General features: G+C 50.5%; 1 protein-coding gene across 1 annotated transcript; it reads left to right on the top strand.

Annotated features, from left to right (window-relative positions):
* Positions 1-8,499: 8,499 nt before the first annotated feature.
* Positions 8,500-11,015, top strand: LOC128835601 (serine protease FAM111A-like). Its single transcript, XM_054025158.1, is given in 4 exon segments — positions 8,500-8,514; positions 8,709-9,221; positions 9,223-10,160; positions 10,293-11,015. Coding segments are annotated over 4 exon segments (1,893 nt in total). The 3' UTR covers positions 10,720-11,015.
* The last annotated feature ends 1,773 nt before the right edge of the window (positions 11,016-12,788 follow it).

Raw genomic sequence — 12,788 nt, 5'->3', positions numbered from 1 at the left:
CGCCAATAAACACACCAGGGGTGGAGGAGCAAACAAAGTTTATTTGAGATCTCAAAGCGGTGCAAGGAGACTGGCACGTCTCAAATCAAGCACACTAACAGAAACAGCTTTTCTTCTTTTATACATTTTGCAGTCAAGCCTCATCTCCCCCCCCCTTCCCCCACTACCCCTCCCTTCCTCCCCCCCATTCCTCTCTCTCTACCCCTCCCGTCCCTGGTAACAATTACTAGACAAATAGCAATTACATTTAAGCAGTTAAGTCATTCTTGGCAGCTATAAACCTAGCTTGTTAGTAACTTCTTTAAACCGTTATCTTGTCCTTTTTCCCTTCAGCCAGAAACATGCAGGCCTCATTATTACTGCTTGGTACTGGTAAGGGGGGGGTTACCACTGATAGCAGGTTGCATACACATTCCACTTGCACCTGGCTTTTGAGGTCGATTAGAGTTTAAACATGGAAGGAATTTGGTTCATTTTAGGCCTGGTGCAGGAAGGCTTCATTGACCCTTCTGATTTTCCACCCTCCCGAGTTACCTAGGGTGATGGTGAGGCCTAGTGACGTCAACAGGAGCGTAGCCTTGTTCTTACACTTTGTCAACGCTGGTCTGGCTCCTGCTGCCGAGAGAGTCCCATTGGCTGGAACTGACAGAAGTTGAGGAAAGATGGTGAGTGCAGCACTGAGTCCTGAGGGGGAAAGTCCTTCTGAGAGCCTCGGGTCAGCAACCTCCTCTGCAGGCTAAGTGGCTTTGTGGATAAGATGTGGCCCAGCTGTGGTACAAGAATTGTCCAAACACTGATGAGCAACTATGTTGTGTCTGAGCCACATCACTGCACCCGACCCCGCTCAGCTTTGGTTAAAAGACATGTGAAGGCGAAAGGGGGTTTAACTGGAGATTTATGTGTTCGTGTGCGTAGTTGTGAAGGGGGCGGGGGGTCTAAAATGAAGCTTCCAACAGAAAAGTAAAACTCAGCACCAGATCCTCAGCTAGTGAAAAATCAACATCATTCCACTGCAGCTCAGGCTTCGTTGGTTGACACCATCTGGGATCTGGCCCATTGACTCCAGTGGAGCTCTGGCCAGTTGACACCAGCTGGGATCTGGCCCATTGACTCCAATGGAGCTACGGCTGATTCACACCAGCTGGGGATCTTTTATAAATGTGCAATTGCTCCCCCAGAACAACAGTTTTGTTTTAGGGTGGCGGGTGCAAGTCCTTTCAGCGTCCCAGTGCAGCCAGAGCCTGAATGTGGCTGGGGGTTGGTCGGGGTGGGACGGTGGCGTCGTTAACTCAGATCTGCTCCGAAGCCCCCGCCGCAGGAAATTGCTCACCCTCCCTTCTGTCCGGTGGCCTCCCTCATTCTCTCCAGCACAGCTCCTGACCTTCTTGCTACATTTCAAGGGCTTCCCACGGCCCGCTGAACAACCAGGCTATTGTCTGTGATGCAGCTGGATGAAAACAATCTCACCCCGCTTTGATTCAGAGACGTGTGCGTGTGTGAATTGCTGGTCTGCCAAGAAGGTAGTCCCCAGAGCAGAAAGCACATCAGCCACCCGCCGTGGCTTTTCTGCACAGTCTAGATCATAGACCTCCCGCCTTCAGGGAGGATGGATGGAGTGGGGAGGGCTGGTGGGGAGCTCCCCACAAAGCCACTTGTGCAGCTGTGAAAGGTGCTCTCTGCTTTGGCCGCTGCTAGCTAGTGTGCGTGTGTACTCCCTCCGTACGATGTACTAACCCTGCAGAGAGCTGGTTTAGCAGTCCTCGGTAGTACTACCCAGAAAGACCACAGACTCCATTCGGTGGCGAAGGCACTTGGCCAGGTCTATTGCCAATGAAGCGCGGTATTAGTGCCCGATAGAGTCTATGTATATGCCCAGGACAATGGACTCGGCTCAGTCAGCAGCGGGATTGTCTGCTGCCCCCTAAGCCAGACAAAGGTGCCCCTCCTATGATTTCTCTTTTATACATTGAGACAAACAAATTACGTATTACGCTCCTGGCATGTTACCAACATGTTACCAACCCTACCCAGTGCCTAGTACTTCTTGGGAGTGCCTGTGTTTTAGCAACACTCACCGTGCCTTTGCCAAGTTCATGTGCCGGACAGCAAACTTGTAAGCAAGCCTCTGCTTGATGACAGGGCCGGACTTTTGCTCATAGCCTGGCTTTTGCTGACTTTGGTTCACATCTCAGGTCTTGCACCAGGCTCTCTCTCTCTTTACTACAGCTGGAGGGTGTGGGATTTCCTGGGAGGCCCTGGTGTGACACCCCCCACCCCGATCCCTTGTGGACCAAAGAGACTTAGAACCTGTGTTATTGGGGACTGTACCTTCCCAGACAGAACACCTGGGCAGGGTGCTGGGAAGCTTTTGTTACACAGCCAGCTGGAAGGGGACACAGCGGGAAGCAGAGCTCTGGCAAGCCCCTTAAGCACTGAGGCCCAGATCCTCAAAGGTATTTAGGTGCTTAACTCCCATTGATTTCAGCAGGAGTTAAGGGCCTAAATTCCTCTGAGGATCTGCACCTAAGTGTTCACTGAACACCACAGAATTGGCCCCTGAGCCTTCCCAGGGTCTCCCAGCATCCATTGCTCTTGGCCCCGCCCTCAGGTTCTCTCAGCAGTGGGCAGGGCCAGGTTATTTAGTCCAGGTTCCTAGTCCCTTTGCGGTGGTGGTTGAGTTGTTACGTTTCCTGATCTGACAGTTTCCCCTTTCCCAGGATGAGTGGGGGTCTCCGCATACCTATCAGAGCCTAGGGGAACATCCTAACCCCACTTTTACCCCCTAGGCTGCTCCCCATCTTTGTCAGAGCTCCAAGGGTGTCCTGTCCCTACACACAAATCCCATTGCTCCCGAGAGCTTCCCCATCTCAGTGGGAGCCTTCGTCCAGGTTTCACCCTGCTCCCCAAATCACTGAGTTATTTATACTGGTTTGTTATCATAGGGTCTCTTGTGAGTGCTGGGGTTGCACGTAGTGGCTTGTGAAGGTCGCTCGTTTGTTCTTGGGCGGACACACTGGTGTCTGTGGTCAGCAGTACCGGATTTACCATGGCGCAATTGGCGCCATGCCCATGGTCCAGAGTGGGCTCAGCCCGCTCTTCTCCACCCCCGGCCCCTGCTCTCTCCTGTGGGGGCAGAAGCTTGATGTTACCAGCTCCTGCTGCAGCAGGGCCACCTCCGCCAGCAGCCAGGCTCCTCCTCTGCCTCTTCCCTGAGCGTGCTCCATTCCCACCCCTTCCCCTCTCCCTGCTGCCACTCAGCTGTTTGCCGGCAGGAGGGAGGGGGAAGAGCAGAGCCTCAGCGTGCTCCCCACTCCAGGGAGGAGGAGGAGAAGAGGCGGGGCCCCTGCTGTGAGCACCCCCATGCCCCCAGCCCTCTGCCCACGCTGCCCCCTGCACCCCCACACCTCCCCAGCCCCTTGCCCTGACTCCTGCATCCCCCCACATTCCCACCCCCATCTTGAGCACCAAATGGGAGCTCCTGCACCACCACCCCCATTCCCACCTGCACTCCTCGCACCAAACAGGAGCTGCCCCAGGTAAGCAATCCCAACCCTGAGACCCCTCCCTCACCCCAGCTCCTGGCCAGACCCCGCACCCCAACGTTTTTTTACAATATTTGGAAAGATCATTAAGTGGTCCGTCAAGACCCTCCGTGATTTTCAAGTGGTCTGTGGAAAAATAAGTTAGACTACAAGAACAATCAAGGTACCTCACTTTATTTTCATTTACTTGCTTTTACTTATAGGAGGAGGATAAAGGAAAAAAAGAATGAAAAATGGGGGTGGGGAGGATAAGAGAGAAGGGTCTTTTTCTTGGCTGGGTCCCAAGGAGGGACCTCAAAAATGAAGCTGAGCACAGGGCCGGGGGCCCCACTAATTCTAAATCCACCACTGGCTGTCACGTCACCTGTCAGCTGATCCACACAGTCTCCAACCTACCTGGGCAGGACAGCAGACATGGCCCTGCCCACTAGCGCCTCTCCACTCCCTAGCACACCCACCACTTGCTTCTTCCTTTCCCCCCCCCCCCCCCCCCCAGGCTTTTCTGGCAGCCCTGTTGCCAGGTATCCAGTTTTAGACTGGAAACTCCAGTAGAAAATGGGACCGGAGTGTCCGGTTAGCAGTGCTGACTGGAAACTAAATGTCTGGTTATAGGAGTAACCACATTAGCCTCCGCTCCTCCCACTCCCAACACCCACCCCAGAGGGCTGGAAGAGAACCTATCCTGCTGCTGTGGGAGGAGGGGCAGCTCAGTGCAGAGAGAGATGAAGAGAATGGGCTAGAACCAGGTAGGTACCTGCTCCATGTGGGCAGGGGCGGGGGGGGATCCTGTTTACCTCCTCCCCAGCCCTGCTGTGCTTGCAGTTTACCCCTGGCCCCTCCCTTGCTCCAGGGACCAACCCTAGCTCCTGCCCCACTGAGCTTTTCCCCCCAGCCCCTTTTACAATCATTCCCAGGGGGGCCCACAAAAAGTTAATCCAGCCCTGGTCGTCAGATGTAACCAGTGTGGTGTTCTGCTCTGTTCAATGATGATAACAGTCGGCTGCGTGCGTGTTCCCTCTGTGTGCTGCCCCGGCTCTGCAGATCGCTGGCACAGCAAACCCCGAGAGAACCCCCAATGACCACAGACTCTGATAAGGTGCGAAGGCCCCCAGCCAGGTTTATTGTCAAACGAAGCACAGTGATAGTTCCCTGCAGTCTCTACAGGACATACTACGAATATGTGCCCTTGACAATGGACCGGCTCAGTCATTGGCGGAATTCTCCACTGCCCCCTCGGCCGGACAAAGACAACCCTTCAGGGGTACACTTTTATACACCGGTACAAACAAGTTACACATCACTCCGGACGTATAAAGGTGCAACCCTTCTACGTATTAGGGTGCCGCCTCTCACCTTGTACATGTTGGTTCAAACAAAACAACTCTATCCAACTCAAACCAACTCATACTACCCTCCTGCTCCTGTCTTTAGGATGGGTCAGCATGTTCCTTGTTATCATGTGGAATGTGCTAGTACCATCCTGGCATATGTTTATATTACTAGTGCTTAGTACCTTTTAGGTATGTGTATATTTGCAACATCAGCCTTCTTCTTGCCAGCTTCTGTGAGCAGGGCCTGCCTGTGGCTCACAGCTTAACTTTGTTTTATGTTAGCAAAGTCTTGACCATTATTTTAGTGCAGGCCTTAGGTATCATACCAGGCCTCTGATACAAGGGTTTATGTTTCAGGGCCTCATCTTACCACAACTGGTATGTTATTACAGGGTTTTTCTTGAGCAGTGGGGCTGTAGACACTGGTTTGTTAGTCCAGGTTCATTGAGATAGGAGTACTGGGGCCCTGCACACTGGTATGTTATTGTAGGGTCTCTCTCTTTGGCACTGGGGCTGTAAACACTGGGAGGGGCGGTTGTGTGTAGAGTTGCTGGAGCCAATTTTTTTAGACCAGAGAGCATTGAAACATCTGTTGTGAAAGAGGGATCAGATCACAGAGGTAGAATCTCAGCCAGTGAACAGATCTAGGGTAAGGTCACACAGACTGAACCACCCATCCTTAACTCTCTGCCTGAGGGGACCTCTATGGGCCGGTTCTGGGTCTGTGCAGCCTGCTTACAAGTAGTCATCTCTCTCCATCAGCTGGATCACCAGGTCTGCAATTTTCCCAGCAGTCCCCTTCTCCTTCCTGCTTTATTGCCCCTCGTTTAGTTGGGGATTGGCCCTGCTTTGAGCAGGAGGTTGGACTAGATGCAGTGCTGGTGTAACCACTAGGCGAACTAGGTGGCCGCCTAGTGTGCCAAGATTTGGGGGCGCCAAAAAGCAGTGCCCCACTTTTTTTTACACTATTGCTCCTGGCGAGGGGATGGGCCGCTCACAGCCACGTTAGCACCTACCTCTGCAGGCATCCTCTGCAACCGCGGGCTCCGCTGCCTCCCTCCACTGCACCCCACATCACTGCCTGCCCGCGCCCCCCCAGCCAGCCCGGAGCCACTTCCTCCCAGAGCCCCTGGACTGCCGCATCGCTCCGTAGCCCGCTCCCTCCGGCTCTGGCAGTCCCGGACCTCCTGCCTTCAGCTGGCCCTATTCACAGCAATGCAGCGGCGGCTGGGGGAGGAGGAAGAGGAGACCGTGGCCACCGGTCCACCTGCGGGGATGGATCATGGCCCTGCCAGAGGATACAGGATTAAAGAGATGCAAAAGTGTAACCGTCCTCAGCATTTGCCACCTTCCAAAGCTTCATCCCCATCCATCCCTGCAGCCCTGTGGAGCAGGTAAATAGAGCCCCGTTTGGGGGGAAACTGAGGCACACAACAGGGACGTGACTTGCCCAAGGTCACCCGGGGAGTCATTGTCGGAGTCCTGCTTTGAACACAGGAGATCGAGGATCCTAGTTCTGTGCTGGCTCAGACCATTAGACCAGAGGCCTTCAAGCCCTGAGATCTGCACCTGCCCACATAGGGTGACCAGACAGCAAATGTGAAAAATCGGGACAGGGGGTAGGGGTGGGGGTAATAGGAGCCTATATAAGCAAGACCCAAAAATCAGGACTGTTCCTATAAAATTGGGACATCTGGTCACCCTATGCCCACACAAGGTATTAATCTGGGATTCAGGGGACGCACACTGCAAGTTTTCAGTGAAGAAACACGGCTGTCTCGAGCCCTTATGGTTACAAGGAAAATCTTCCAAAGGTGATGGGCATCTAACCGACACAGTTCTGTCTGCCTGAGTCTGCAGCCAACCTGGGACAACAGCTCTAGGAAAAGTGGCAGTAACTGTTAAGTCTAATTACGACACTGTCAGAGCCAGATTTTCATGTAACATGGGTGACCAGTTGTGTGGTGCACAACCACTGCAAGTGTGCGAGCAACTCAGGTTGAGTGCAGCTGAACCCTGGGCAGGCTGCAGCACCCAAGAGATTTTTGTTCTCCCACTGAATGACAGCAGATGCACCAGTAACTTTACTAGGTAGAAGTTTAGTGACCACCTTAGGGCCATATCCTTCCCACGCCCAGCATTGGGCCAGGACTGAGGGACATCAACAGAGCTGTGAGGGGTTCCAGCCAGCTGACATAGCTGTGGGAGTTGTGAATTAGGACTGATGTGTACTGAGATAGCTGAGCTGAAGCTGGGTACGTTTGCACCAGTGCAGCGGTCAGATTGGGAAAAACAAGGTGGTGATTGTCATGCTCATGGCATATACACAGAGAAGTTAGATAAAGAACATAATACTCTTGTTGGAAGGTTGCAAGGTAACACACCTTTATTTCTTAGAATTCAGAGCAATCACTCACCAGAACCACAAACCAGAGAGAAACAAAACAGGCTGCTCCCTGAAAGGGCATGGATCACACCACCTTCTTGGTCTGCAGACTGACTACTACAGACATAGATCACACTTTCCCCTACAGAGTCCCCTACCCTAGAAGCAGGATCAGGAAAGACCCTTGAAATTTAAAGTGACAGCTTGTAATTTTTAGTTTTCAAGGGACTACAGCAGTGCCTCTTCCAATATGCTCCGCCCCTGTGAGTTGCCAGAATGAGATGCTGCTCACAGCAGATAGCAGCACTGTGTCTCTCTCTGAGCTCTGCTGGGTTCCTTGAGGTTGGCTCCCCCTCAGTGGGGCTTGGATAGGGGGATGGTCTCTGCTGGGCTCCTTGAGGTTGGCTACTTGTTTGGGGGAAAATAATATATGGTGGCATCTTCCAAACATGACATCCTGGTGGCTCCAAAATCACTTCACAACACAATGAAATAGTTACTAATATTGGCATTTAAATGACCATCGCTGGGCATCTGAGCTAACTAGGGTGGATGGGGCTGTTCACATCTCTCCGAGTTGTTGCCTCAGGCTCTCTGCAGACTCCTCTCTGCATCCATTACACACAGGTCACCTTCTTGAGCGTGTTTTTTAACCCCTACAATCATAACAGCTAGTAGGAACTGATGGGAGGGGGAAGGGGCTGGGATATGGGGCAAGGGATAGGTGAGATGCGGGGATGGGGTATGTGGGGGCAGTGGAGGGCTGGATTGGTGAGGGGTTGACTAGTGAGGGGGATTTGGGGGGTGAGTGGGGGAGTCGCTGGGATGTGCAGTGAGGGGCAGTGGGGGTGGGGTGCGGGGGGAGGGGGTGGGGATATGGGGGAGGGACAGGTGAGATGCGGGGATGGGTATGTGGGGGCAGTGGGAGTGCTGGGATGTGGCGGGCTGGATTGGTGAGGGGTTGGTTAGGGAGGGGGATTTGGAGTGAGGAGTAGGATGTGGGGGGTGGAGGAGTGGCTGGGATGTGCAGTGAGGGGCAGTGGGGGGGGGTCCAGAGGAAGGGGCTGGGATATGGGGGGAGGGGTGGGTGAGAAGCAGGGATGGGGTATGTGGGGGTAGTGGGAGGGCTGGCTTCGTGAGGGGTTGGCTAGTGAGGGGGATATGGGGGGTGAGTGGGGGAGTTGCTGGGATGTGCAGTGAGGGGCAGTGGGGGTGGGGTGCGGAGAGAAGGAGCGGGGATATGAGGGAGGGACAGGTGAGATGCAGGGATGGGGTATGTGGGGGCAGTGGGAGGGCTGGGATGTGGGGGGCTGGATTGGTGAGGGGGTTGGGTAAGGAGGGGGATTTGGGGGGGTGGGATGGAGTTTGGGGCAGTTTGGGGATGAAGCCCTTACCGGGTATACCCACAAAAAGGTGCTATTTCAGTTATTTTTGCTCTGTTTTGTTTAGCCCAATGAGAAGAATAAGCAAAACTCTCCCTTGAAAAACCCACCTCCCAAAAGGAAGAGATCTGTGAACAGCACACCTCCTCTGGGTGACATCAGTAAGAGACAGACAAGAGAGAGCCCCTTAATCAGTAAGAAATCCACTGAAGAGGAGCAAGAATTCACCGTCAACTTGGGTGATGGTGGCAAGGATCATGTGGTGACAGGCAAAACCCATGACAGCATCTATAAAGCCCTGACAGCACAAGCAGACATCCATGCTCGGTTGGACAAAGAGAAGGGCAAAGAGATGCACCTACTGGGGAAAAAAGGGATTGAGGGGTATGTTAACTTGGGGATGCCTCTCAAGTACATTCCTGAGAATTCCCACTTTGAAATGAATTTTTACAAAGTGAATAGGAATCCAAAAGAAAGCGTGGTGGGATACTGTCAGTTTGAGAGCAAGGGAAAGAAATGCATAATATTTTATGTCTCCTCTGTTGGCAGTAGATTGGAGAACAATGCTCGATACAAGAATTCTTTGGTGCCAGCAGCTTGTTAAAGACCTGATCAAGTTGTGTGTCTTTGCTCCAAAAGGGGAGACCATCAAGGATGCCTTATGCAAAGATGGCTGGTTTCATTCTTGCTTGGAGAAAAAAGAGTGGAAGTTGGTGGAGAATGGAAAGTGCAGAACTAGTGATCACTATGTTGATAATCTAGCCAACAGGTCATTTGAGGTGGTGGTTAAAACTAAGCAACCTTCCAAGGCAGGGGATTGTTCAAGGAATGACCAGTCCTGCATGGCCTCCAAGGAGGGGCAGGGGAAGATTTACCATTACTTTAAAAGTAGTATCCTGGACCTGTATCCTGACTTGAAGAAACAAAGTACATTGATTGACGAGCTCTTCGCAAAAGCCTTTGCAAAAGCCTTGGCGGAAGGGAAATAGAAGCGTGCTGTGTTCAAACTGTACAGGGAGAACTTTGGGAAGGAGACTAAGAACTCCACTCTTATTAAGGTGCACAAACGCCTTGGTGTTCTCAGTGACTCTGTGGGGTTTATAGAGTGGGCCAACAATGGAAATGATGGCTCTGCCACTTGCTTTGTCTTGCATGATAAGTACATACTCACCTGCTGTCATCATGTGGTAGGGCATATTGTTGGTGAAGGAGTGGAGGAGAAGGACTGGGCGTTGATAATCAGTCACTCTGCCCGTGTGACTTTCTCTTATGAAGATAAATACCCAAAGGAAAACAGCTGGTTTTCGCTAGCTCCTTGGTTTGAAATATCTGACAAGGATCTTGATTTTGCTGTCCTGAAACTGGAAGGAGGTAGAAGCTCGTTCCCAGCAGGTCTAGTGCAATTTTCTCACCCATTGCCATTTAATGGTCTAATCTATATAATTGGCCACCCGGATGGGCAAGCGAAATCTGCAGATGGCTGTACTGCGGTCCCTGTATTTGAGCGGAACCAGGAGTGCCATTGTCGTATCTAGGGTGACCAGATGTCCCGATTTTATAGGGACAGTCCCGATTTTTGGGTCTTTTTCTTATATAGGATCCTATTACGCCCCACCCCCTGTCCTGATTTTTCACACTTGCTGTCTGGTCACCCTAGTCGTATCCAGCGTGGTCAGAAGGAGGTGTGCAACAGTGTCAGATGTGGCCCAGAGGAGAGGCGGTGCATTCACATGTTCACCCAAAGAAGTTTCCAGGATGTGATCAACAATCCCAATGTAGTCACCTATGACACCAGCTTCTTCTCTGGGTCTTCTGGCTCACCGGTGTTCAATGCAGATGGCCAGCTGGTGGCCACGCACACCGCTGGTTATCTATATGAAAAGAATAAGCAGCTGCACAGCATTGTTGAGTTTGGCTTTTCCATGGTGGCCATCCTTGCAGCAATTAAAAGGAAGTATAAAGCCTGGTATGAGTTTGAGCTCCCCTCCCTTGGGGAAGATGCTAGGTCTTGTCCTGGTGAGCATGAGGATTTCACCAGTGCTTACACCAACGACATAGAAATGGAAACCTTGGAATAAAATCTCCGACTCCCCAACACACTCTGTGCATTTCACCCTTCATGTTGATCTCCATGCTTTGAAGTCTCCATTGTTCCTGACATGAACTTTCTTTGATTGGTGATTTCCTACCAGCTGCAATCTAGTTATACCCCTCTCTGCTTTCATTGTTCTCATTGAAATGGCTGGTGACAAACCTTGAAATAACTTTTTTTATTTTTAATGAAGGGTGGTTAGTATGATGGGGTCAGTACCTTGAGTGTGGGATTCTTTCATAAGAAATGCATAATCCTTGGACTTTTAAAGGCTGAGCTAGAGGGAGGAGTGGCTCTACAAATAATTATCAACCATTCTTAAAATATAATGGTTATAAATATAAACGTAATAAAGACAAATTATATAAATAATATAAATATGGAAGAAATACAAATATTCTATACTGTTTTTAAAAAATACAAAAGCTACTTTAATGCCACATTAAATTGGCACTGTTTGAAACTGGTCAAAGGATTCCACAACATTAACTTGCACCCCTGCCCCTTGTGCAATCTGTGTATTTTGTTATGCATTGAACATATAAAGATTACATTAAACAGTGGCCACAGAGGGCCTGCTTCTCTTTGAAGTTAATGGGAATGGGCCTTTGAAGAAAAGAGGGAAAGAAAATACTACATATGTGCAGTATGGCAGAGGTAACACTATTGTAGAAGCCTTCATTTTTTGCCTTGTCTGACTGATTTTTAACTTCATTATTGCATTAATGTGGCCTTTTTACATTTAATTTCCAAGTTCTCTCTCTCTTTAAAAAGGGGGGCTGGGTGGAAGTGAGAGAAACACTTCTACTGAAACCACTGGGAGTTGTTGTAAGTTCTGCACAGTTGCCACTATTAATTGCGCTCTGCTTGAAATATGCAAGTGATCTGGTACCCTTGAAATATACAGAAAGCCAGAAGATCTGGGTTCAATTCCCAGCAATGCCATATACTTCCAAAGTGGTCTTGGGCATGTCACTTCATCTCTCTATGGGTATGTCTACACTACAAAATTAGGTCAATTTTATAGAAGTCGATTTTTAGAAATCAATTTTATACAGTCGATTGCGTATATCCCCACTAAGCGCATTAAGTTGGCGGAGTGCGTCCTCACTACCGTGGCTAGCATCAACTTACGTAGCGGTGCACTGTGGGTAGGTATCCCACAGTTCCCGCAGTCTCCGCTGCTTATTGGAATTCTGGGTTAAGCTCCCAATGCCTGATGGGGCAAAAACAGTGTCGCAGGTGGTTTTAGGTACATGTCAGTTGCCCCTCCCTCTGTGAAAGCAACGGCAGACAATCGTTTCACGTCTTTTTTCCTGGGTTACCCGTGCAGACGCCATACCATGGCAAGCATGGAGCCTGCTTAGCTCACCGTCACCGCTGCTGTTGTGGGCAAGTCTACTGTGGGGACTGCTGTGATCCAAGTAGCCAATGCAATCATTGACGTTCTGTTATCAAGGGTAGCATCAGAGACTTTGAAAACCAGTTTCATGACTGGCCAGGCTTTGGTGTGACAGTTGTGTGTGTTTCTCCTTGATGCAAACCCGACCCCTTAGTTGATTTTAATTCCCTGTAAGCCAACCACCCTCCCCCCTTCGAAATAAAGTAACTATTGCTTTGAAACCATGCATTCTTTCTTTATTAATCAAAAAAAAAAAAAAAGATAACGGACAAGGTAGCCTGGGTGGGGTGGGGGGGAGGAGGGAAGGACAAGGCTTGGATCTGGAGTGATGGATATAAATTTTTACAAGTATTTAGCTTCACCCTTTAAGTAAAGCCAACTACATGCATGGAAAATTAAAAGTACCTAGAATCTGAGAGAGATGCTGGGAAAAATGCATAATATTGACATGAATCCCTTGAAATTAAGTAAAAAGCAGCAGAGGGTCCTGTGGCACCTTTAAGACTAACAGAAGTATTGGGAGCATAAGCTTTCGTGGGTGAATGCCCACTTTGTCAGATGCATGTAATGGAAATCTCCAGAGGCAGGTATAAATCAGTCTGGAGATAACGAGGTTAGTTCAATCAGGGAGGGTGAGGTGCTCTGCTAGCAGT

This window comes from Malaclemys terrapin, chromosome 4 (genome assembly GCF_027887155.1).
Source record: "Malaclemys terrapin pileata isolate rMalTer1 chromosome 4, rMalTer1.hap1, whole genome shotgun sequence".
NCBI lineage: Eukaryota > Metazoa > Chordata > Testudines > Emydidae > Malaclemys > Malaclemys terrapin.
Note: the sequence above shows the minus strand (reverse complement) of the source record. Positions and strands in the feature narration are given on the sequence as shown.